The sequence below is a fragment of the Sciurus vulgaris genome, assembly GCF_902686455.1.
Source record: "Sciurus vulgaris genome assembly, chromosome: 2".
NCBI lineage: Eukaryota > Metazoa > Chordata > Mammalia > Rodentia > Sciuridae > Sciurus > Sciurus vulgaris.
The window spans coordinates 3,389,706-3,416,708 of NC_136462.1; the positions used below are offsets into that span (position 1 = coordinate 3,389,706).

At 38.7% G+C, this 27,003-nt stretch overlaps 1 protein-coding gene and 1 long non-coding RNA gene across 15 annotated transcripts in view; one reads left to right on the forward strand and one right to left on the reverse strand.

Annotated features, from left to right (window-relative positions):
- Window positions 1–27,003, reverse strand: part of MARK3 (microtubule affinity regulating kinase 3) — a 94,131-nt gene that overhangs the window by 48,081 nt on the left and 19,047 nt on the right. For 11 of the 14 annotated variants that reach the window (XM_079130077.1, XM_079130088.1, XM_079130081.1 and 8 more), the window contains 2 exons: window positions 26,216–26,407; window positions 10,785–10,838 (listed from right to left, as the gene is read on the reverse strand). In XM_079130077.1, the coding sequence (XP_078986203.1) occupies window positions 10,785–10,838; window positions 26,216–26,407 (246 nt within the window). The remainder of the gene's footprint in view (window positions 1–10,784; window positions 10,839–26,215; window positions 26,408–27,003) is intronic. The other 3 variants (XM_079130079.1, XM_079130078.1, XM_079130076.1) reach the window with 1 other exon arrangement.
- Window positions 2,060–10,314, forward strand: LOC306655552. Its single transcript, XR_013762289.1, has 2 exons — window positions 2,060–9,806; window positions 9,910–10,314. It is a non-coding gene; the product is annotated as an uncharacterized lncRNA (long non-coding RNA).

Below are 27,003 nucleotides of genomic sequence, written 5' to 3' on the forward strand. Positions count from 1 at the left end.
AGCTACACGTCACCTGAAGAGTAAATTTTAGTCTCCTGTGTTTCTAATGTAGCTCAGGTTTTTACCTTAAAATGGTCATTGTGAAGTGAACCAGACTAATCACCTCTGATGAACAAATGTGTGTATGTGCTGTGGGAAAGAATGTGTACAAGTATGGAAACTCCATACTGCAGAGCAGCAAGGAAAGGAGAGACAGGTCACAACCAGTGCACATGAAAACCCATGCAACTGGATCCCTGCCTCTTAACATACATGACTTTCAGGTGATTTAAAGATTATAAAACCTTGAAGACAACAGACAAGAATGACAACAGGTTGGCAAGAATTTCTTAAGAAAAGTAACAAACCCCAAAAACTACAAACCATAAGAGAAATTCAATTGCATTGAAACTAGGAACCTTTCTGAAAGTTTTCACCATAAAAAAATGATAAAATGTGTGAGGTGACAGATGTATTTAACCTTATCTAAATATTACAAAATGCACACAAGCATCAAAATATCCTATTAGTATGTAATATTTTAATGCTTTACCTATCAGTTTAAAAGTAAATTTTAAAAATGGTTAGCCTGGCGTGATGGCTCACACCTGTAATTCCAGGGACTCAGGAGGCTGAGGCAAGAGAACTGCAAGTTCAAGGTCAACCTGAGCAACTTAGTGAGGCTCCTAAGCAACTTAGTGAGTCCCTGTCTCAAAATTAAAAATAAAAAGGGCTGGGGATGTAGCTCAGTGCTTAAGCACACCTGAGTAAAATTCCTATCACCCGCCCTGCAAAAGAAAAGGTTATAAAAGATAACAAACAAAAATACTAGGAACCTTTTCTTTTCACTGAAAATATCAAGAAAGTGAGAAAATAAACCATCAAGTGGCGAATATTTGCCACGTACAACAGTATTCAGAATATAAAATGACCTAAAAGGAGTAAGGGAAAAATCCACTAGAAATTAAAAAAACAGCTGGGCACAGTGGCACACACCTGTAATCCCAGTTACTCAGGAGGCTGAGACAAGAGGATCCCAAGTTCCAGGTGAGGCAACTTCCTTGGGGAAAAGTAAAAAGGGCTAGGGGTGCAGCTCAGTGGTAAGAGCACCCCAGGGTTCAACCCCCAGTACCACACAAACCAAAATAAAAAACAAAACAAAACAAAATAAAAACCTGAACAAAAGACTTAGGCAGGCACTCACAAAAGAAGAAAGGCATGCACAGATGCAACCTCACCAGCAACAGTGAATTAACGTTAGAACAAGATATCAGTTTTATACCCACCAGAATGGTGGCAAGAATTCAGAAATCAGAAAAAAATCAAACTTTGACAAGGATGCACTATTACTTGCACCCTCTCATCTATGCCACTAGTGGGACTAAAAATTAGCACAACTACTCTAGAAATAATTCTGTCTCTAATGAATGAGGATGTGCACACCCTGTGAGCTAAGATTCCACTCCTGAGTTGGCGTCCTTAAGAAACTCTAGCACAAGTGTGTCAGGGCACATACAGAATGGCTGGCAGCATGTTTGTGATACAGACAGCATCAGCAATCCAAAGGCCCCTGAACCACAGTGTGGATAACACATGTGGCTCATTTACATGTAATTTTGAACATGGACATAGCAGTGAAAGAAGATTACAGAGTACAGTGCAGGCGGGCAGAAAAAGCAAACGCAAACAGAAAAAGAATGTGTAGCACGATTGCACTTATATACCACAGGTGAATTTAGGAATTCTCCTATATACACTGTATTGATGGGAGAACCACATGTGGTAAAATTACAGATAAGCAGAGAAAACAGTAACTCAAAATTCCTCTTAGTGGTTACCTGGTTGGTGGGAAATGAAGAGGAGGCTCAGGCTGGGGAGGGCTCACTAGGGCACTGATTTAAGGACAATGGTGAAGATCTGTTTCTTGAGTCACATGGTATGTGGTTGTTCATTTGATATACATGTAAATGTACACATTTACCCCCTAAATATGGAATGTTCCTTTGTACAGTACTTAATAAAAACTAAAAACTCAATTAAAAAAAAGTTGCTTAGATTCATTTGATTAATAAAATGAAGCACATTTTTTAAACATTAAGAGTAGCAGTGGCTGGAGGTGGTGGCAGAAGCCTATAATCCCAGCAACTCAGAAGCCTGAGGCAGGAGGGTTCCAAGTTTGAGATCAGTCTAGCAATTTAGTGAGGTCTTAAGCAACTTAGAGAAACTGTCTCAAAATAAAAAACAAAAAGGGCCGGGGATGTGGCCCAGTGGTAAAGCAGCCCTGGGTTCAATTCCCAGTACCAAAAAAGAGTAGTAACAATGTTTGTTTTTTTGTGATCAAATATTTCAAAAACAAACCATGCAATTCCATCCCTCAAACCTGAGGTTCTGGTGGTCAAGCTTCCTAGGATCAGTGCAACACCAGGAAAATTAATTTAGTATTAAAATAAATTTAGCACTAACGAAACAAACAGATTTAATGGGCATCTACCACATGTGAGTTGAGTGTCAATACAGTCCTGCCATGGGGAAGATGAACACGGAAAGGAAGCTATGTGGAGTTAGGATGAAGCTGATTCTGGCTCAGTCATGTACTCACTAGGTGCTGAACAAGCTTTGAAACTGTAGGGCTTCAACCTACTCATCTATAGAACAGATTAATAAAATAACCATATCATAAGACGACTGTGAAAAGGACATGAAAAGATGCAGGTTAAAGGTACAGTTACTAAGAAGTTTACCTCTAGAGCCACACTAGCTGGTTCCAGCCTGGTGCCACCACTCCCTGAGTCTAGGTGACTGAACTCCAATGGTCCTGTTACCCTGCAGTGGAGGAACGCCCCATGCAGAGAGCATGGAACAGCACCTGTACAGAATAAGCACTAGATACAGAATGGGAATTTGAGCTGATGTCACTGTTGTTATCTCCTGGTTCCAAAGGTCTAATCTGTGTCGCATTTTTTTTTCGAGTTGCAAATGGGTCCATGCTATACTAAGTTTAACTCACTTAAAATAATTGTTCTTTGGTGACTTTCCTAAAATAGCATAAAGAACCTATGCTATCTAATAAAGCAATATTCTAATACATTTAATTCATAACCTATTCTAAATAACAAGATGTATTATGTCTTGCCAAAAGAAAATAAGTCTGGCAACAAATTTAAAAGTTCTCTATAAAGAAGCAGCAAAACTGAAGTTTATTTTCTTCCATTTCTACTACCTCTTGAGAAATCCAGAAGTAATAAATCATACATTTTTGTTCTCAGGACTTTAAGGATGTACAACTATGGCGTGTATTGCAATATTCCCCATTTGTATTACTTGGCCAGATTCATTGCAATGACCAGAATGCAGACACCATATTGAAAATAATAGGCAGGGACTATTTTAACTACTTGTGTTAACAACATGAATTGTTGGGTTGCTAAATGTCAATATAAGACAAGGACAGAGGGAGGTAAGAAGAAAGAAGAGAAGAAGAAAAGAGATGAACCCCTGTTCAATGACTCAGATTCCCTCCATGACCTGTACTTCAGCTGGTAGGGAAAGGTCTAGACGCCAGGTGTCACAGGAGTTCCTGAGAGTTCCAGGAGATAGGGAATATTTAACAGTGGAGTTGAGGCATTCTGTGAGGTGTTCAGAACTGGGGACTGCAGTCATTCTCACCAGTTGTGCTCTGGTTATCACTACGCCCCTACAACCACCCAGCCAGGACTTCTAGAGAGGAAAGTACTGGAGCTGTGAGGGAAGTGTTTATTTCTGTTTTATTTTGGAACTCCACAAATGATTCCAACATGCAGCAAGGGCTAAAAACTACCAGTTTAAGGAAACTGAAGCAACAGTGCCCTAAATACCACAGAGATGGCAGCAGTAAAAGTAATCATACTGCAGACCACATAAAAATTGTGAACTGGTTCTCTCTCTGCCTTCAAAGCAGACAGGTCCCCAACTACCCCACAAATAAGATTCCCTAGAGCCAGGCATGAGGATCATAAGTTCAAAGTCAACTCAGCAACTTAGTGAGGCCCTAAGCAACTTAGCAAGATCCTGTCTCTAAATAAAAAGGGCTGGAGATGTGGCTCAGTGGGTAAGTGCCCCTGAATTCCATCCCCAGTACAAAAAAAGAAAACCTAGAATGCCAAAAAGGTCACTAATATTACAGAGCTCTAAACACCAATAGTGGTTCTAAAACACTAGCCTTAAAAAGAGTAAAGTGAGTGTAAGTAGGATCTCCCTACAGAAGACCCTGATGAGATCTAGTCAATAATGCTTCAAAAACATACAGCACCTTACTGTGCATCCTGCATATCCTTATGCTTAATAAATTTGTAAATTTAGTAAATTTGGTTAATTTTTTTTAAAACACAGGGATTTTCCTTTCTCACTAAAAGTTCAGATTTAAGAATAGTAGCTGAAGCCAGACATGGTGGAACATGCTTATAACACCAACTACTTGGGAGGCTGAGGCAGAAGGATCTCAAGTTTGAAGCCTACCTGGGCAATTTTGGGAGGTCCTATCTCAAAATAAAATTTATAAAGGTATGGGGCTGTAGCTCAGTGTAAAGTGCTTGCCTTGCACATGCAAGGCATTGGGTTCAATCCTCAGTACCACATAAGAAAAAAGAAATATATATATATGATGTCCATCTATAACTAAAATATATTAAAAAAAAAAAAAAAAGATTCCTTAGGGTGCTTGACTAGCATGTGTCAGGCCCTGAGTTCCATCCCCAGCACTGTCTCCCTACACCCGCTACCCCCCAAAAAAAGTCCCAATAGAAAGGAATTATGGTAGAAAGTCAATTACTCTTAGCAAGAATCATCAAACTCAGTCTGCACAGTGGTACAAACCTATAATTCCAGTAGCTCAAGAGGCTGAGGCAGGAGGATATCAAGTCCAAAGATAGCCTCAGAAACTTAGGGAGGCCCTAAGCATCTTAGCAAGACTCTGTCTCAAAATAAAAAATAAAAAGGGCTGAGGATGTAGCTCAATGGTTAAATGCCCCTGAGTTCAATTCCTAGTATTAAAAAAAAAAAAAGAAAAAAAAAAAATCCATCCAACTCAGGTAAGAAAAACAACTGTAAGTGAGGAATAAACTAAGTCTATGTTGAGGGAAATTCCTCTAGTGGCCAAAAGGCTGAGGGCTGAGACTAGCTATTCTGGAGAAGAGAAAATTCAAGAAAATCCAAAATAGTAACCTCAAGGGGCTGGCCAGGTTTGGATAGTAAATTTTGCCTCTATACCTCCAAATGGCAAAATAGAGAATAGTGTTACAGAAGTTTCTAGAAGACAGATGTTGGTCTATAGCAGGGAGGAACTGTCCAGTAACAAAGCTGCTGAACACTGAACAAGATGCTGTGGGAAGGATCCATTCCTGGATGTGCTTAAGGCTGACTAACAAACCAGCCATCACAGAACTATTTCTTAAAAATTAATTATTTTATTAACATTACAAATTTCTTGCTTTTAATTAGGTGATTCCAGTTTAAGAAAAAGATGGGCCAGGCATGGAGATGCACACCTGCAATCTTAGTAACTCAGGAGGCTGAGGTAGGCAGGTAGCAAGTTTGAGGCCAGCCTCAACAACTTAGTGAAGCCCTGTCTCAAAATAAAAGGGGCTGGTAGAGCATCTGGGTTCAGTCCCCACACCCCTGATAAGTGTTTAAACTGGATGTATCACAGGTTAGTGATAATTAAGTTTCTGCCACAAGAAGACAGAATCAGGACCTCTAGAGCCTGTGGTTGGTACTCCTCAGGCTATGTGTCCTCCACTGTACCTTACCAAAACCCCTGTGCCAAGTTCTGCAGTGAGGGCTGCAAGGTGTTCTTCCTCTCCTGTTCATCTGATATGGAAGACTCTTTGGGTCTCTCAGGACCCAGGGAGAATCTTACTGTATATCACATGGGTTGACCCGGAGTCAGCTGACTTATCTGACTTATTGGAGTCTCCCACAATTTGGTTCAGGAGGACAAGGATGCTTCCTAAATGGATTTCTAAGAGGATGCTCCTACAACCCTACTTGTCACCTGAGGCTGCTAGATCAGGGCACAACTGCCATTGAAAAGTCAGTTTCTTATAGTTCCAGGAGGTGGGGACCCACAATACATGCAGGGTGCAAGAAAGCACTGGAGTGAGTCAGGAGGCAGAAGGTGTCAGAGAAAAGCAAGGACAAGGATCTTGGGCACAATGGGCCATATCTCCTGTCCAGAAGGCCTTTATTATGATTTCTGTGGGAAAGGCAAGGCACAATAATACTTTGGGCAGGCTGTGGGGTGCAGGAGCTGTCTTTGGTTGCCTGGTGCCTGACTCTGGGTGATTAGGGCAAAGGAATACTGCCTCCTGGAGTGTGCTAGCCAGATAGAGGACTGGTGCTTTGAAGTATGGGCTCCAAATCAGCTGGTTGCACACTGAAAAGCACACCAGGGCAGTAGTTTGTTATCTCTAGGAATCAGCTCTCCCTGGGAGGGGACAGCAAGGCCCCACACACTGGAGCATCTAGATTACAGAAAAAAATAATACAGTTAATGTGCTCTGCTCTACTTTTCTTCATAGCACTTATTTGACATTGCATGTGTATTTGTTGCTGCTCCCCACTAATGTCTATTCCATGAGGGCAGGAACTTCATTTTTGTTCAGTGTTATATCTGTGGTGCACAGAACAGTGTGTGACATACAGCAGGTGCTTAGTGTTTGAATGAATGAATAAATAAACAAACCTGGATAAAAACATGGCTTTTCCAGTGTTTGGAAGGGGAGGTAGGGCACAAGTCCCTGTTAAGTACTTGAAATATTCCCCCAAATTTGAAACTATTAACATTCTTCCTTTTTTTTAACAATACCTTTCTTTATTTAGGTTCTGGGGATTGAACCCAGGGGAGCTTAACCACCTGGCTTACGCCACATTCCCAGTCCTTTTTATATTTATTTAGAGACGGTCTCACTGAGTTGCTCAGAGCCTTGCTAAATTGCTGAGGCTAACTTTGAACTTGGTTTCCTGAGCTGCTGGGATTACAGCCTATCTCTTCTCTCCCTCCCTCTCTCTCTCTCTCTCCCTCTCTCCCTCTCCTTTTCTCCCTATCTATCTATTTATTTATATGTGGTGCTGAGGATGGAACCCAATGCCTCACACATTTGAGTCAAGTACTCTAACACTGAGGTACAACCGCAGCTCCTTAATGAAGATTTTTATAGCTACCTCAATGGAAGACAAGTCATTTCCCATTCAACTTTCTGTAAATCCGAATTAGGGGAATTTAATTAATTATGGTAAGGCAGCATAAGGAAGTGGAAAAAGTCCACATTTTGGAGTCAGTCCAAGATTTCTATTTTTGCATCACTTACTAGCTAGAGGACCTGACTACATCAACTCGTTAGTCTGTTTCCCCAGAGGAAAATGAAAATGGCAATGATATCCACCTACCAAAGGTGAAGATGAAAGAAGTCTATCAGACTAGCTAATGTGAAAAGTTCAGGGCTTGTAAGGATAAGGGCAAGGGAGGCACATTACCTGACAGCAATGAACTCCTGTGCTAATGATCCAGCCTGTTACCTACTGTCAGTTCTCTATCACCTCAACTGTAACAAACCTGCTTGACTCAATGCCAACTCCACCTATTATATTATAGGTGGAGTTCTAGTTAAGAGAGGTTAAGAGGGCTCCCTTTTCTGAAGAACAGAATTGACCTCATGAAGTTATGAGTAAAAAACTCAGAAAAGTGCTCAGCATTCAGTCTGTACACAGACTAAATGTGCAAATGTTAACAAGTGTTATTATCAGTACAGCTAAGTCCTACAAAAGAGACCTATCTGGAATCTACTATTCAATTATTAAGCTTTACTTACTTCCTATGAGGGGGAGGTTTTTAAACAAACAACATTCTCCACCCTGAAGAAACCTAGCAAACAAAAACCAATTATTCAGCTGAGCACATGATAATGTCAAACACTCAGAGTCTTTATCTTGTGCCAGGTATTGTTCTAAGCTCTGCTATGGGCTTAGGATCTTACTTCTCAGTACAACCCTCTAAGGTGCTGTAATGAAGACAAAGGGAGGTTAGTGGCTCATCACACAGCTAGGCAGGCTGAAGCCTAGGTTTGCACTGATGCAGTCTAGCTGCTCCATACTCCTAAGCATCACTCTTGGGTTAACAGTCAGTTTATTCCCAAGACTGAAAGACAACATTAGGAACTTTAGATGGATTACCTCAGGTGTTCTAACAAGTCTTAATAAAGTCTAATATTTTTGAATAGGTATAAACATTTTCTTGAACTGAGCCATGATTTGCTTCTTAATGACAGACTTGGAGTTAATAAGACAATACTCAGTAAGACTACCTGGTATAATCAAACTGAACCTAAAAATAACTTAGACTAACATTTTTGTTATTCCTGATGTTTCCAAAACCATTATAGGTATACATTACAGAGTTCTTTAAAAGTTAGCTGTTTAGGAACAGAACAGTACCCCAGTAAAAATAATTAGAAGTTGAAAAGTACAAAAACAGTGGGGAAAAATAAATCACTTATAGAATCTACTGTTTATAAACTGGACGGCTGGAAAAACACATGGGAAAACTGAAGTGACTCAACTGTGGGATGATACCAACTTGCAAATATACAATCAACTCAGGTTTTTATATGCTTTTAATAAAGGCACATGATTCAATGTGCCAGTCTAATATTGTGAACTTGACATCATTTTAATACGTATGTTCAAATATTGCCTGAGCCAACCAGTGCACATCCTCTAGCAGTGGTAGTTCAAATGGACTGCATGGTGTTGCTGGCAGAATGTTCCTTAAAGTGAATTTATCTTCTAGGGCTGCTCCAGGGCTTTAAATCACCATCTAGAGAGAGAGAGAGAGCTGTTCCTGGTGCAAGTAAGATACAATTGCGGATGGAGCCAAGAAGAAAATAAGCTGTCAGAACATGCAAAGACAGGTGGCCGCCATGTATACTACCCTCTTGCTATTTTCCTATGGAAAAGAAGTTAATGAAAAAGAATTTGAAGTCCACATATAAGTAATGTTTCTAACATACAAGAGAAGAACTTATTATACACATGATTTAAAATAATGCCTTATAAACTGAATATATTACACTAATCAAGTTATTTGACTTGAATAGATCAAGCTTTGGGATAAGTCTTCGGCAGACAGTTCATACTTTATACCACAAACTAATCCTAAAGTTTTAATTACAAGATTATAATAAGTCAAAATTAATGTTGTACAAATATGCATAAACACACTATTGGGCTAACCAGACAACCTACCACGTACTAAAAATGATAATGGTGTGATCCAGAGTAATTTGCAATAATAAAGAATAACAGCGATTAAAAACTATGACCCAAAAAATGAAAAAAGCAAGCAAGAAAACATGAGGAAGGAAAGAATGCAGCTGACACAAGACTATGACAGAACTTCCTGGAAAACTTCTGGAGTTCCAGTTCTCTCTCCAGGCACACATGAGTTGGGGAAGATTTCTAACACTGCAGAACACTGAGTGAAGTCCTCAGTAAACCTTGTAACTTGAGTTCTGAATATTGCATTTTAATAATCCTTAAATGACTTATTAGAATTAAATCCTTAAATACATGAAAAAATTAAAGTTTGAGAAAACAGGTAAAATTCATTCTTTAAAACAAAGGACTAGGGCTGGGGTTGTAGCTCAGTGGTAGAGCACTTGCCTCGCATGTGTGAGGCACTGGGTTCGATTCTCTGCACCACATATAAATAAATAAAGGTTCTGTGTCCATCTACAACTAAAAAAAATTAAAAAATAAAAATTTCAAAGGACTAGAACACTGGGATTCGTCCCAGTGTTATGTTGAGAAACTTTTTATTTTTTTTTGCAGTACTGGGAATCGAACTCAGGCTCTTGTGCTTGCAAGGCAAGCACTCTACTAGCTGAGCTATCTCCCTAGCCCATGTTGAGAAACTTCAATGCCCATTCTGGGCTACAGATCATAAAGAACTACTTGTTTTAATACTGTTTTTGTTTTCATTTTTATCTTCTGCAGTGCTGGGAATTAAACATGCCAGACAAATGCTCTACCACTAAGCCATGTCCCCGGTCCTCAGTATCATTTTCGTGTAAGATCAAATTTATCTCCTTCCCCACCTTCTACACATTAAGAGCAACACAGCTTTAAAATTGCCAGAATACAAGTAACCACTAGAATCCATTAGTAATAAACAGTGGGCATTACACTTATCAAAATACCTTACGACTACAGAGTGTTTGCAGTTTACAAAGCTCTTTTATATATATTATGTCATTAATATATCCATCCTGAGAAGACAAAATTAGCACTTTTTAAATTTTTTTTTTTAAGAAATAGGTTTTCCCTATGTTGCTCAGGGTGGTCTCAAACTCCTGGGCTTAGCAGTCTTCCTGTCTCAGTCCCAAAATACCTGGGACTACAGGTGCATGCCCCATGCCTGGTGAAACTGACTGCCGCAGCTTTAATGATTTCAGTATTAGTTATAGGAAACCTATACAAATCTGCATAATAGATGAAAATATATTTGTATGCTATTTTTAAAAAACTGAATGCTAGTATTTAGAATATTCTATTTAAAACCTGAGCCTTCAGTTTGTGCCATTAAGAACATTTAAAATCATTATTTTCAAATGAAGATAACCCTACCATTTTTATAAAATATTTCACTTAAACTGTATTCATTTGAAGAACAAGAAGTTTTACTGCACTAAACATAAATAAATAACAGTTAAAGAAAAAATTAAATGGCAATTAACACCAAAAGTCATTTAAAAAAACCTGGATATTGGTCTTACCTTCTGTAGACTTGTTGGATTCAACTGAGTTTTGTCAATTATTTTTATTGCAACCTAGAAAAAAAAAATACACATAATGGATTTTAAGAATTGATAAGCACAGACTACCTGGTAACAGTTTTATAAATGTCCACACATATGGCACTGTTAAAAAGAAAGCAAACAAGCAAACCTTGGCTGGTTACAAGCAATCAAAACTTTATAAAACTGTATAATTGGGGCTGGGGAGATAGCTCAGTTGGTAGAGTGCTTGCCTTACAATCACAAGGCCCTGGGTTCGATCCCCAGCACCGCCAAAAAAAAAAAAAAAAAAAAAAAAAAACAAAAACTGTACAATTGAAGACAGGGGCTTTGTGCAAGTAATGGTATTACTATAACGTTTTATATTTAAGTTACTTATACAAACAAGGAAAAAAAATATCTTCTGACTCATCCCCCCAAATAGGAGTGACAGATTATACAATGAAAACAGTTCTAAAATATATGCAGTGAAGCAAATATCTTTAGTATTTATTGGGGGTAAAGGGGCATGGAGTGGACAGTGCTAGGGATAGAACCCAGGACCTTGTGTATACCAGGCAAGTGCTCTACCACTGAATCCCAGCTCCAGTCCTCTTCACTTTACTGAAACTAATTTCAGTTGACCCTAGGATGTGGGGGCAAAAACTGTACTTTGACAGGGATGTATAGCTCAGCATACCTCACAAGGCATCTTGAATACAATGAGGGCTTAATAAATAAATATACAAACAAATAGGTTGATGTTGACTCCAAAAACTTTAAAAACACTAAAAAAACAAAAACAAAAAGCTTGGCATGGTGGCTGTGACAGTAATCACAGATTTCAGGAGCTTGAGGCAGGAGAATCACATAAACCCAGAGTTACAGATCAGCTGGGCAGCACAGTGCAGACAGTATTAAAACAAAAGAACAAAAATCCCTTTAGGCAATTAAAGAAAGAAGACTAGTTCCAGACCAATCTGTGGGTTAACCCATGTGCACAGGCAACAAATGTGTCACCTGGTAACCTTTGTTCAGAAAGGGGTGAGTACACCTCCAGGCAATATAAAAAGAGTCAGTAGGACATAGGAAGGAAGAATTCCAGCTGCTGTTTATGTGCATTTCTTAACTTTAAAAAAGGAAATCAGTTCTACCAGTTGTACTAAGTGAACCTGCATAGGCATCTTTGCCTAGTAGCTCATTATCTGTTGCACAAAAATGATTTCTACAGGGGAGGGTGGGGAGGAGAGCTTAGTGTAGAGCAGTGCTTAGCATGCGTGAGGCCCTGGGTTCAATCCCAGCACCAAAAAAAAAAAAAAAAAAAAAAGAAAGAAAAAGAAAAGAAAAGAAAAAAGGAAAAAAAAAATCAGACTATGAAAGGGAACATATAAGTACAGAGAGGCTTTGCCATGACCAAGGAGGATGAATTAACTCAGCTGGCACTCAAGGTTCAAAACAGCCCATGGGCCACGCTTCCACATCCTACAGAATATAGATCCAATAAGATACAACACTAAAGAAAATGCCTGGAGTCAAAGTCTGGGAATAAGGGTTTGAAGATTTTGTATGTCAATGGTTCTCACACATTTTGGACTCCTTTACTATTTTAAAGATTATAGATGACCTCCAAATGTGTATAAATATCTATCTATCATAGATAGATAATATTACAAATAATATTATTAATATTAAAATAATATTAATAATATTTAATATTATTATTAAAAATATTATAATAATATTACAAATGAAAACTGAAAAATTATAAAAATAAGCCCTTATCTATTCATTACTTTTTCTGTAGTGCTGAGAACTAAACCCAGTGCTAACTAAACTCCTGAATGGTAGGTGTTCTACCACTAAGCTATAGCCTCACCTTTTTATTCTAAGATAGAGTCTAAGTTGACCAGGCAGGCCTCAAAGTTGTGATCTTGTTGCCTAAGTCTTCCAAGTCACTGGGATCATAGGCATGTACCTCTATGCCTGGCAACAAAACACAATCTTTTTTCCCCCTTTAGTGGTACTACTTCCTCCTTTAGTGGCAATCTACCACTGAGCTACATCCCCAACCCCCAATCCCTTTTTTTAAAATTTTGAGATAGGGTCTTCCTAAACTGCCCACACTGTCCTCAAATTTACAATTTTCCTGCCTCAGTCTCCCAAATGGCTAGGTGACAGTGTGTACCACTGCACCCAGGTTAATGAAATTTTTCTGTGTTTCTGCATTCAATCTGTTGTGATAATATAGGTCATATGGCCTCTGAAAAATTCCACTCACTTGTGAGAGAATGAAAGTGATTGACTTAATAGTATTAGAATATAAAAATAGTGTTGACTTGGCAGCCTCCAACAGGGTCTCAGTAAGTCTTCAGCCCCATTCCCCACCATGCTTTGAGAATGGCCTACACGATGTATGCTAATGCAATGTTACTTTAAAAAACTGATAAACTTGGTCTAAAGCCTCCACCTGTCCAAAATACTGATTCCCCACAGACTTGTTAACTTCCAGAAGAGTTAGAGAGAGGGAAATGCTACAGCATGAGTTTGATCCTGAAGTAGAGGAACCATACCCGCATCTCTGGGAGTCAGAATTGGAGGCGCAGAGAGTGTGAATGTGTGTGTCCTTGGAAAGAATTTCAGTTCTGTATTTGGAAAATGAAAGAAAACACTGGCTGCTAAAATATGTGAAAACTGACTATCTGTGTCCATATCAAACGGGGAAAAGTCACCTTTTCATCTTTACAGCCCTGGCATAGTGTATGGGCACAGTACTTTAATAAGAGTTTGCTGAGTTGATCTGAGTGAGACCTTGAATACTCACAACCAGTAACCTCTCTCACATGAGAGAGAGGACAGTGAGTAGAGTGAGTTTCTGGTGTTAAAACAGAGAGGAATATGGTTTTAAAAAGGATTATAATTTTCTTCAAACTTTCCTTTTCTAAGTAATTTTATGTGGTATACTTGGATCTTCCAATTTCCAAGAAACCCCTTAGCTATACTGTCCTTTTATGACCACGATTCTGTTCTCATCTTCCAAATACAACAGCGCTGCTGCCCTTCCCACTCCTCTTCCCTCTGATCTTCTGAGATCCAGTTTCTGGTGCATGACTAGACTCACAATCACCAACTTCTTCTGATTCTGTGCCATGTCCTCTTCTTATTCTACTCTGCTTCTGTTCTTACACACTTCCTCTTCAGGAAGTTTCTTCAGAAAGAAGCTCATATATTTTGCATTTGGTTTCCCAGAATTGGAGAAAAGTCATTCTAACAAAGCCATGATATTCCCAGAGTGAAACACTATCACTTAATGTGACATGTGTATGTGCAGCAATGAAGCCTGAGGGGGACATTTCTAATCCCTTCTTCTTCCCAATTCCTTGCTATGATGATTCAAATATCAAATTAACCTTGGTACAGACCTGGAGAGCTCAGAGATGAGACCTTTAAGGTCACTCAAAGAGAAGGTAACTCTGGGACATTGCTGTGGCAATGCCTTGGAAAGGTAGAGACAAGAGAGGAGACAACCTACTCACTGCCATGGTTGTAGACAGACTAGAGGATAGGGACAAAGGGGACATAGTGAAAGCCAAGGGGGGTCACTAGGTATGGAAAGAGGAGTGTCCCTGCCCTTTACTGTGAAAGTTCTGGGAAAGTTCATTTATTCACCCAGATACCAGAAGCAAAGTGGAAAAATACAAAACAGGGATAAAGATAGTTCATGCATGAGAAGGGATTCCCCAACATGCTTCAACAGATCGGATCTGCTAGAGAACAATCCTTATTTTCCACTTCCTGTCAATTCACTGCAGGTCAAATGATCCTAAATTCTACCCCTGAAAGGCGTTAAAGCATTCATAACTGCTAAAAGAGCAGGTTTAAAAAAAAAAAAAAAAGATCTCAAGTCCCTTAAGGGGGCATAGTAGCCTGAAGAATGATGTATTAGTCTGCTTGGTCTATCATAACAAAAAACTATAGACTGGGAAAATAAACAGAAATTTATTTTATCACAGTTTTGGAAACTAGAAGTCCAAGATCAAGGTGTCAGCAGGATAGGTTCCGATGAGGGCCACTTCCTGGCTTGCAGACAGTTATTTTCTCACCGTGTCCTCACATGGTGGGAGAGTCAGTTCTCTGTTGTCTTTTCTTATTAATAAGGACACAAATCCTATTGATCAGGGCTCACCCTTGTAGCCTCATTTAATCTTCTATAAAGACTATTACCAAACACTGTCACAATTCACCATACATAAGGTCAGGGCTTTCCCATATGAATTTGAGGGGTTACAACTTAGTCTATAATGGTTAGAGACCAAATTAAAAAACTATAACAGTTGGATGCAAAATAAAATTTCAAATTAAAACCTAACAAACACAACATGGGAGAATGTTATAAGCAGGAAGTAAAAGTGGCAGACACAAAGTAACATACTGTATGATTCCATTAGTATGTTAAAAAAGCCAAAGAGACAAAACTAACCTACAGTGTTAAAATACTGCTTCCCTGGACATGAGGGACTGTGAAGTGACCCGCAGGAGGCAAAGAGAGGCTTCTAGGCAAGGGCATAGAATGTGTCTGCCCTGGGTCAGGCTTATACAAACGCATACTTTTTCTGTATGTGTGTTACATTCCAATAATAACAGTGTTTACTTTTTAAGTCAATGATGACTTTAAAAGTCCATAGGTTATGCCTAAGCTGGAAAATAAACACACATAACAATGGGCATATCATTAAACACAGGAAAGTAAAACCTAAAGAATCAGTATGAATGGGGATGTCTAGGGCAATACTACTTTTTATATTAAGTCTAGACTCTCTAACTTGTGAAATACAGAACTTAAAATAATTAAATGCAAAGTTTTCCATAACCACAATGAGGAAATTCAGTTAAACATGGCATACTGATTGATCACATGCATCTCTCTCTTCTCTCACCTGACAGGTCAAATGAAGCACTGACAGAATGACAGAATGGAAGAGGTGCCATTAGTAGACAAGTGACTTCCAACAATTTCTATAGTGACACAAATAACAGGCTCAGGAAGACAAGAATACAGTGTGCTTAAAGAAGGAAAAAAAGTAACAGTCCAGGAAAAATAACTGTGTCAAGCAGAATGTGGAAGATCCCAGGAGAAGGGCCAATGCTTCTCCCAGCCACTATGAGGCTAAGCTGGGCACTCAACAACCTTTCAGACATCCCACCTGTGTTCAGAGCTCTCTCAATTTGCCTCCTAGGGCTCCACTCTTGCAAACATAAACAGAATCGGACCTCTTCAGACAAATGAGGAAAGCCTATGATGTTTGCTAACACCTTCCTGCATGTGTGGGATATGAAGGGAAACTATCAGAAATCATTAAGTCTCTTTTTTTCAAAAACATACAGACAATTCTTATTATTCACAGAAATGCTCTATGAAGTTGCTATGAACAGCAACTTAGTAAATGCTGAACCACTGCTCCCAGGGACAACACAGGGTTCCTGACAGTGCTAGCCTCTGGTCACATTTTCAACAGTGAGCACACAAGCCTGCTGTGTGTGAGGGCCTCCCTAGGGACCTTCTGTGCTCACAGCTGGTTAATGCTGAACTCATGCCTGAGTGAAGCTCTTCTAACACACGTATTTCCTCTGCAAGGCACATCACTTCAAGTGCTGATTTGGAACCACAATGAAGAGGAAAATCAACAAAAAACATTAAAAAATGTGTTCCAGGGTAGAAACTCTCCTGTCTTGAATCCGTACTTAGATGGGTAGACACACAAACAACATGAAAAAGCAAGGGGGAACAAACTGCCCCAAACAAACCAAGATACTCCAATAATAGAATCCACTGATACCACAGTGGGAGAAATGTTAGAGAAGGAGTTTAGAATGTACACAGTTAAACTGATCTGTGAAGTAAAGGATTGAAAAGATGAAGGCAGAGAAAATATAGGAAGTGAAAGATTACTTCAATAAAGAGGCAGAGATTCAAATAAATAAATAAATAAATAAATAAATAAATAAATAAATAAATAAATAAAATAACATATCTTCAAAATGAAGGAAACAATAAACCAAGTTAAAAATTCAACAGAAAGCATCAACAACAGACTAGACCACTTGGAAGACAGAACCTCAGGCAATGAAGACAAAATACATAATCTTAAAAATAGAGTTGACCACAGAGAGAAGATGTTAAGAAACCATAAACAGAACTTCCAAGATTATGGGACAACATGGAAAGACCAAATTTAAGATTTATCGGGATAGGAGGAGGCATGGAGATATAAACCAAAGGAATGTACAATCTTTTCAGTGAAATAATATCAGAAAATTCCCAAACTTAAAGAATGAAATGGAAAATCAAATACAAGAGGCTTACAGGACCCCAAATGTACAAAATTATAACCGATCCAAGGCACATCATAATGAAAATGCTTAATATACTGAATAAGAATAGAATTTTAAAGGCTGCAAGAGAAAAATATCAGATTACATATAGGGAAAAACCAATTCAGATCTCAACTGATTTCTCAACCCAGACCCTCAAAGCTAGAATGTCCTGGAATAACATACACCAAGCTCTGAAAGAAAATGGATGCCAACCAAGAATCCTATATCCAGCAAAATTAAGCTTCAGATTTGAAGATGAAATTAAAATCTTCCATTATAAACAAAAGTTAAACGAATCTGCAACTGAAAAGCCTGCACTACAGAACATTCAACAAAATATTTTATGAGGATGAAATGGGAAAAAAAAAAAGTGAATACCAGCAAAGGGAAAAACTACACTAAGGAATAATCAATCAAAGGAGAAATTAATTCAAAATAAAACTAGGAATAAACCCAAATGATTGGGAATATAAATCCTATCTCAATAATAATCAACTCATCAATCAAAAGACACTGACTGGCAGACTGGATTTAAGACCAAGACCCAACAATATGCTGTCTCCAAGAGAATCACCTCACAGGCAAAGAAATCCACAGACTGAAGGTGAAAGGATGCGAAAAATGTATCACTCACAAGGATTGCATAAACAAGCAGGGGTTTCCATCCTCATATCAATGTGGACTTCAAAGTTAGTTAGAAGGTACAAAAAGGGCCATTTCATATTACTTAAGGGAATTTATACATCAGCAAGACATAACAATTGTAAACATTTATGCCCCAAACAAGGGAGCATTTACATACATCAAATAAGCCCTGCTCAATTTTAAGAATCAAACAGATCACAACACAATAATACCAGGTAACTTTCTATCTATCCATACACACACACATATATACTTTTTAAAGTTGTTGCTGGGCCTTTATTTTATTCATTTGTTTATATGTGATGCTGTGCTGAAAATCAAACCCAGTGCCTCACATGTACTAGGCAAGCGCTCTACTACTGAGCCACCACCGCAGCCCAGTACTGGGTAACTTTAACATGCCTCTGTCACCACTAGATAGATCCTCCAAACAAAAACTAAATAAAGAAGCTACAGAATAGTCAGGCATGGTGGTGCACACCTGTAATCCCAGCTCCTCAGGAGGCTGAGGCAGGAGGATTGTGAGTTCAAAGCCAGCCTCAGTAACTTTGCGAGGCCCTTATCAAGTCTGTGAGAACCTGTCTCTGAATAAAATATAAAAAGGGCTGGGATGTGACTCAGTGGTTAAGCACCCCTGGGCTCAATTCCCAGTACGGGGAGGGCGAGGGGCTACAAAAGTAAAAAAAAAAAAAAAAAAAAAAAAAAAAAAAAAAAAAAACTACTGATAATTCAGACTTAGACATACACAGAATATTTCATCCATCAATGACTGAATACACTTTCTTCTCAACAGCACACAGATCTTTCTCTAATACAGACCATGTTATGTAAGCTATTACATACATTGGCATTCGATTGTTAATATTACCTTAATATATTTTTAGCATCTGTAGGGTTGTTTTGATAGCTCCCTTTCCATTGATAATAATTCTTGTGTTCTTGCTTTTTTATTATTTCTTCTCTATTTCATATATTTTTAATCCTCGTTTTTTTCTTCCTAATACATAATTTGAAAATAATTTGTTATTCTAGTTTCTTTCTGACACAAGTGCTTTGTTATAAATGTTCATATGAATACTGCTTCATCCCAGAGATCCTGATATTTTAAGCTTTTATTATCACTTAGTTCAAAGCACTCTTTATTTACTTTTCTTGTGGCTTCTTCCTTGACCTCTGAGATATTTATAAGGGTGCCATTTAATTTGAAAGAGTTGACATGTGGAGGTGGGTTTCTATATATCTTAAGGTGACTGAATTCTAATGTAATAAATCATGCAGGAAACAGTCTGCATGATTTCAAATTTAAAAAAAGTAATGGAAATGATTTTTATAGATTGTATTGGTTACATACATGTCAAAACTGATCAAATTGCATACTTCAAATATGTACATTTTATTGTACTTCAATTTTACTACCATAAAGCTATGGGGAAAAAAATGTCATTAAATAGTCTGCAAAAATGACATCTGTTTACAGTATAAGGGCTGAAACAAGACAGCAGAGCACCACCTAACTGGTCCTCAGCTTGGGGATGTGCATTTCTCACCACTCTGTGTATATCCAAGAATTACTGTCAAAGCCCTGTGAGGATTGACTTTGGTGTGACAAGTAACTTATATCGAATTGATAAATTTGCAATATGAAATGCGCATAAAATGAGGACTGATTACCTATTCTGGAGTGGATGGTGATGGTTGTTCAACAATACCAAGTCTTTAATGCCACTAAACTATACACTTAGAAATGGTAACAATTGTGAATGCTATGTTATGTATATTTTACCACAATTAAAACAGTGTTTCCATGAATGTAAATCAGTGATTGTTAATTTGTAGGTTTACATGTTCATCTTTCCCTGTACTGATAAGTTTGATGCTTTTTAGTTCTGTTATAAGAATATAAAGCTTTCTTTCACCCTGTTTGCTTACTTCTAAATCTGCAAATTTTGAGCTGAAACAAACTGTTGTATTAACTTTTTTTGATCTATTGATTAATCAGTGCCTGCATAAAGAAACTACTACATCCTGAGTTTTGGTACAGTGTTATTAAAGGATAACACTCACAAGAATCTGAAAGAGTATTAAGACCCTCCTCCATGCTGGGCATTGTAAGTGCACACCTGTAATCCCAGCAACTTGGGAGACAGAGGCAGAAGGACTGAAAGTTCAAGGTCAGCCTCCACCATCTAGTAAGACCTTCAGCAACTTAGCAGTGCCCTATCTCAAAACAAAACAATAAAAACAAAAAATACTTGGGATGGAGCTCAGTGGCGAAAGTGCTCCTGGGTTCAATCCCCAGTATCCAAAAAAGGGAAGACACTCCTCCCTTTTCTTGCTGCATATTTTTTCACATACTTCAATGAAAACAATATACCCAAATAGTTTGCATGCAGAGCAGATATGAAAATCCAGAAAATCTTTCCAGACAATAAAGAGATTTGCATAAAATTTAAACAATGTTACTCTTCTCATAATCTGTTTTGGAAAAGTTGTTTTTCATAAAAATATATTATACATTAACCTGACAAAATACAGTTATCTCATACTAGACAAAGGCACCAAAAATAAACGCTGGAGAAAAGATAGCCTATTCAATAAATGGTGCTGGCAAAACTGGAAATCCATATGTAACAAAATGAAATTAAACCTTTCCCTCTCACCCTGCACGATTAATCAACTCAAAGTGGATCAAACACTTAAGCAACAGAATAGAGACCTTGCACCTAACAGAAGAAAAAGTAGGCCCAAATCTTCATCATGTTGGCTTACTACCTGACTTCCTTAACAAGACTCCTAAAGCACAAGAAGTAAAATGAACAATCAGTAAATGGGAAGCTTCTTCTCAGCAAAGGAAACAATCAATAATGTGAAGAGAGAGCCTACAGAATGGGAAAAAAATCTTTACCACTCATACCTCATATAGAGCATTAATCTCCAGGACATATAAAGAACTCAAAAAACTTAACACCAAAACACCAAATAATACAATCAATAAATGGGCTAAGGAACTGAACAGACACTTCACAAAGAAGAAACACATCAATCAACAAACACAGGAAAAAAACGTTCATCATCTCTTGCAATTAGAGAAATGCAAACCAAAACTACTCTAAGATTTCATTTCACTCCAGTCAGAATGAATACAAGTAAGCACTGTATTAATGAATACAAGTAAGCACTGTATTATCAAGAATACAAGTAAGCACTGGCAAGGATATAGGAAAAAAGGTATACTCATACATTGTTGGAGGGACTGCAGATTGGTGCAACCACCATGGAAAGCAGTATGGAGATTCCTCAGAAAACTTGGAATAGAACCACCATTTGACTCAGTTATCCCACTCCTCCATTTATATTGAAAGGACTTAAAATCAGCATACTGCAGTGATACAATCACACCAATGTTTACAGCAGCTCAATTCACAACAGCTGAACTATGGAACCAACCTAGAAGCCCTTCAACAGATGAAGGGACAAAGAAAATATGGTACATATACACAACGGAATATTACTCAGCCATAAAGAAGAATGAAATTCTTGGATGGAACTAGAGACTAACATGCTAAGAGAAATAAGTCAATTCCAAAAAACTAAAGGCCGAATGTTTTCTCTGATAAGCGGATGCTAATCCATAGTCGGGGGTAGGTATGGAAGAATGAAGGAACTATGGATTATGCAGAGGGGAGTGAGGGGAGGGGTGGGGTGGTGGGGATGGGAAGGACCTTAGAATAAGACAGACATTATTAATTTATGTACATGTATGCAAAAATTTTTAAAAATGACAGAACTGTTACCATATTTTAAGCTGCTTAGTGTTAACTTCTAATATAGTAAATATCAATAGGCTTTTGGCGTTTGTAGGAGTTCTGAGACCGCCTGAGAAGAGCTGTTCTAATCAATAGCACTGCACATGACCATCAGGAGTGGAACATTAGCAGCAGCACGGAAGACTACTAGGGTAACATTCTGAGGGGGATAAAACAGGATCCAAGAGTGTGACCAAAAGGATAAAGAAAAAACCTGCATTGGGTTGGGGTTGTGGCTCAGTGGTAAGAGCACTTGCCTAGCACATGTGAGGCACTGGGTTCTACCACATAAAAATAAATAAATAATAAAGGTGTTGTGTCCATCTACAACTAAAAACAACAACAAAAAACTCCACATATGAGGAACATACACACACAAAAATACTTGCATATAAGGGACATACACAAAAATGAAAATGGTATTCAAAATACTAGATTCTGGGATTGGCCCCCCACTTTATTCTCTAAACTTACCATCAAGATGTTAACATAGTCTTCACCAAAAAAATTGTGACTAAAAGATATAACCATTTATATGAAATCTCAAGACATTAAGTTTACCCCAGGATCATGGTTTTATTATTCTTATTTTTTAAGTCATTGATGAACCTTTATTTACTTATATGTGGTGTTGTTAATTGAACCCAGTGCCTTGCACATGCTGGGCGGTTGCTCTACCACTGAGCCACAAGCCTGGTCCAATTTTATCATTCTTATAACTGAATTTAAAGCAGAGAGTAAACAAGGTTCAAGACCTTACCCCGCCCCTTTTCCCTCTCCAGGACAGGACAGAAAAGAGAGGATGAACGCTTCCCCCAAAATGCTGAGGGCTGACAGCAATGGGACTTAGCTGTAGAAGTAAAAGAGCAGGTAGGAAGACAACAGTGAGAAAGCTGTGTTCATATTTTCTTAACAGAGAGAATGAGGAAACATCAAGCAGAGATAGTGTGGTCAGCCAGCATTGCTAGAAAAGGCTCCAAGCCTGGACCCAGATGCAGAGAAAATGTGGGACCACTGGGCTAACCACAAGGTCAAGAGTCATTACACAATGTCTGCTGCTCATTAACCTCTGGCTCTTAAAAAGCTGGAGAATGAGAGCTGGGGTTGGAGCTCAATGGTAGAGCGCTTCCCTAGTATGTGTGAGGCACTGGGTTTGATTCTCAGCACCACATACAAATAAATAAAATAAAGGTCCATTGACAACTAAAACTACATTTAAAAAAATAAAAGCAGGGCTGGGGATATAGCTCAGTGGGTAGAGTGCTTGCCTTGCAAGCACAAGGCCCTGGGTTCAATCCCCAGCACTGGAAAAATAAAACAAAATAAAATAAAAAATAAGTAAATAAAAGCAAGCAGCAGCAGCAGCAGCTAGAAAATGCTTCTGTGGAAACAGACAAGGCTCTGGACTCAAGATAATTGGCCAAGCAGGGGACAGGAGAGAGGAACAAAGACAGAAAATGGGTTTGACAGACTGCCACCAAGGGCTAAGACAACCAGATGCCCCACTCAGCCCCTACCAAGCAGAATAAAGGATTCTGGAGAAACTGAAAATTCCCAGAGAAGAGACCTAAAGACACAGGTATCTGGAGTTCCCCAATAAAAGTGGACAATCCTGAACAGGTGAGCATGTCTCCTGTGCTGCCAACAGCTTCTGAGCAGCTTCTCAGGGCTCTGCCTGTAACACAGACGGACAACTAGAGATACCAGACTTCCAAAGAATGTCTCTATAAAAGAGAAGAAAGAGCCTCAAGGAAATAAACAATGCAGGGAGCAAAAAAACTACTTTATAAAAACAGAAAATTTTTTTTACTATCCTCAAGAAGATACCAGGATGGACAATGCAAGAGAGTAACAATTAACAGATGAAAATAAGCAGAGAAGAGGGAACACACGAACACGAACACGAACACACACACACACACACACACACACACACACACACACACACACACACATACACCCCAGAGTTTAGAAGATAAAATTAAAACCACCTCCCCAAAAGCAAAAATAGAGACAGAAAACAGATTTTTTTAAAAAGTCAAAGCTCTATTCAAGTTTCAGTCTCACTGGCTGGCTGCAGTGGCACACACCTGTAATCCCAGCCACTTGGGAGGCTGAGGCAGGAGGAGGGTAAGCTCAAGGCCAGTCTGGACAACTTAAGGAGATCCCTGTCTCAAAACAAAATATAGAAAAGGCTGAGGATATGGCTCAGTGGTAGAGGACCTGTGGTTTAACCCCACTACCATCAAAAAAGAAAACAGACAATCCCTAGAACTGAAAGACAAAAATTGAAAGGGTCTAAAATGCACTAAAACAATGAGTGAAGATCAACTCCTTGTACCTCACTGTGAAATTTCTGTGAACCAAAGATAAAGTTCCAGAAAAGAAAAACAAGATGTATCCCTAAACCACTCACATGGCTGTACCCCCAACCTCTCAAGACCCTGTGAACCCACTGTAGAGCTGCCCTACTTGCCAGCCAAGGTCTCCTACCCTACCGCTAGCTCAGTGCAGTCACTCCTTCCAGCCAGCCTGAGCTCCCTGCATTTGTGGTCTGTTTCCCGCTTCAAGTTCCTACCTCTACCCGAATCCCTTTGATGTTCCCTAACAAGACCCAGCTCCTTCCTCCAGTCTTCACTTCTGTGTGACACAGTCCCAATTCTGAAAATGTCCTGCCTGCACTGGGCAACTGACTGGCTGGAGAATGAGTGCAGCCGTGCCAATCTTCCCACGTCAATACTTTGTCACCAACCTCAGGGAAGCCTGAGGGCTACCTGGCAATTTACAGCATTTCTCTACTCCATTTACTCTTTGCTTGCCTGGTAATTATTTTAGTCTTCTCAGATATGTCCTCAATACTCAAACTCTTAGCTGATGATCTGGCTTTCCATTTTACTGAAAAACTAAAAAAAAGAAAAGAAACACACACACACACACACACACACAAATCTGTGGGAATAGATACTTAATCTCTCTCTGTAAGTGATTCTCTTGGAAATTTCAAAGTACTTTTACTTTCTACATAATGAATAATGTTTACACATTATATGATTCTGGGTCATACCTACAATGTTGGTAAGGGAACAAGAATAAAGTGACTTTGTTTAAAGTTTAAAAAAACCCAAGGGTATTTTAAAATTAAGCCATGATGGCAGTCATATTCAAGCATTTTTGGAATGAGAACCTAAATATGGCAGGCCAGACTCCAGCATGGGGGGATCTGTCTGTCTCACTACTCTCCTGGCTTACCATCTGTGCCACATGAAAAAACTTGAGTAATCATTTGGGATCGGTGGGAACTAAACTCAGAAGTTTTGTTCCTTAAGGAAGCTTTTGATCAAGGAGAGCTCCAATCACTCATGTTGTTTACAGATTCCAAAAGCAGTCCAGGCATCTCAACAAGGAATCTTAACCAAAAATCCAAAGGATTTATTTTGTCACTGAGACTACTTGTTAACAGAATGACTAGCCCAGAGTTCCTGCACCAGCAGCCCCAGGCCTGGTGAGCTGCAGGCATCAGTGCCATGGCACTTCTGTCAAATGGTCAGCAAATATTAGGATAGCCTGGCAATGGGAGATCATTTCTCTTAAGGCTTTCTTCAGTAGTAGCATAGTCATTTAACAATATTTATTAAGTATATAACTGGCACCAAGCACTATGTTATGTACTGCCATCTATGCTTACAGACATGGGTGGAGACAAATAAGCCAATTTCAATACAGTGTAAACAGTGTCATATAAAGGGAAGTGTCAGTATTTTTAATAATTTCATGGGTTCAATTTCAAATACCAAAAAACCCCCGCGAAAACAAAAAAGAAAAACCAAAGATATTAAATACAGTTTCTGATTTATGATTCAACTGTACCACAGTACAAAGTGACACACATTTAGTAGAAACTGTACTTGGAATTTTGAATTGCCTAGCGGAAGAAGGCAACAAATATTTCCCAAAAGTGATCACCACACAGAAGGGCGAAGAGTACTCAGGATGTACTTTTGATAAGGAATGCAGTTGAGCAGAAAGTCAACATCACAAAAGTTGGAAAAGTGTGTGCCTTCCTAAACAGAAACTCATCAGTCACAGGCTACCAGAAATACTGAGCTAAGGAAACCTATGGGAATAAATCTGTAAATAAAACAATTCTATTGGTTTCCAAGTACCATGAGCTCACACTTAAGTGCATGCACGGAGTTAAAGATAATTTTTGCAGTAGGACAATTCTACTGAAAAAGAACACACTACTCATTTTTATTTTAATATTCTTTTTTAATTGTTGATGTACCTTCATTTTTTATTTATTTACACGAGGTGCTGAGAATTGAACTCGGTGCCTCACACATGATAGGCAAAGACTCCACCGCTGAGCTATAATACCAGCCCCAACACTACTCATTTTTAAAGGTAAAGATTATTCACTTAACATTAATATTTACAACTTTTACAGTAATGTAAATGTAAACAGGAAAGCAAAAAGATTCCCAGATAATTAATGTTTCATTCTTTTAAAAGAAGTTTAATTAACTTAGAAATAATCCTAAATATGTACATTCTCTTCCTCTTTCTCCCATGTACAAAGTAACAGAAATAGGCACAGTTCATATTTACCTCTCTGCCTGTAAGGATGTGTCGTGCCAATTTCACTTTTGCAAAGTTCCCCTTGCCGATCGTTTTCAACAGTCTGTAGTTTCCGATGTGAGGCTGCTCATCAGCACAGGAAGCTATGGAGTTTCTACACCGAGCTCCAGAGCGCCCAGTGCGGGAGGTGACTTCTTGCCGCCCATCTCCATGTGAGGTGTGCTACAATGCAACATACACAAAGAAGGAAATGAGGGAACACTTAGTGCCTGCCAAGTTTTAAGAGCTCCTAGCTGAATAAACAAAACATTATCACTTTAATTTTAATCCTAAAGTATCTAGCACTTCAAAGGAATTAAACCACATAATATATACATTTATGAAAACCCAAGAGAATGCTAGAAGAAAAATACAGTATTGCAGTTCAATTGAGTGTTCAAAAAAGATATTAGAGCCTGGGGTGGTGGCAAACACCTGTAATCCCAGAGACTTGGAAGGGTGAGCATCATAAATTCAAGGCAGCCTCAGTAATTAGGTTTTGAGCAACTTAGTGAGACCCTGTCTCAAAATAACATATAAAAAGGGCTGGGGATGTGGCTCAGTGATTAAGCACCCCTGGGTGCAATCCCCAGTGGGGGGGGGGGCTGGCAACAAAGATATTATGTAAACAGTTTCTGATTTACGATTCAAATTTACCATTGTACAAAGTGATAAGTGTTCAGTAGAAACTGTACTTGGAATTTTGAATTGAGAGCTTCCCCTCAGGCTGTGCAAGCAGCATGAACTATCACAAGAGGGCTCCCCAGTCCCCCTGGCAA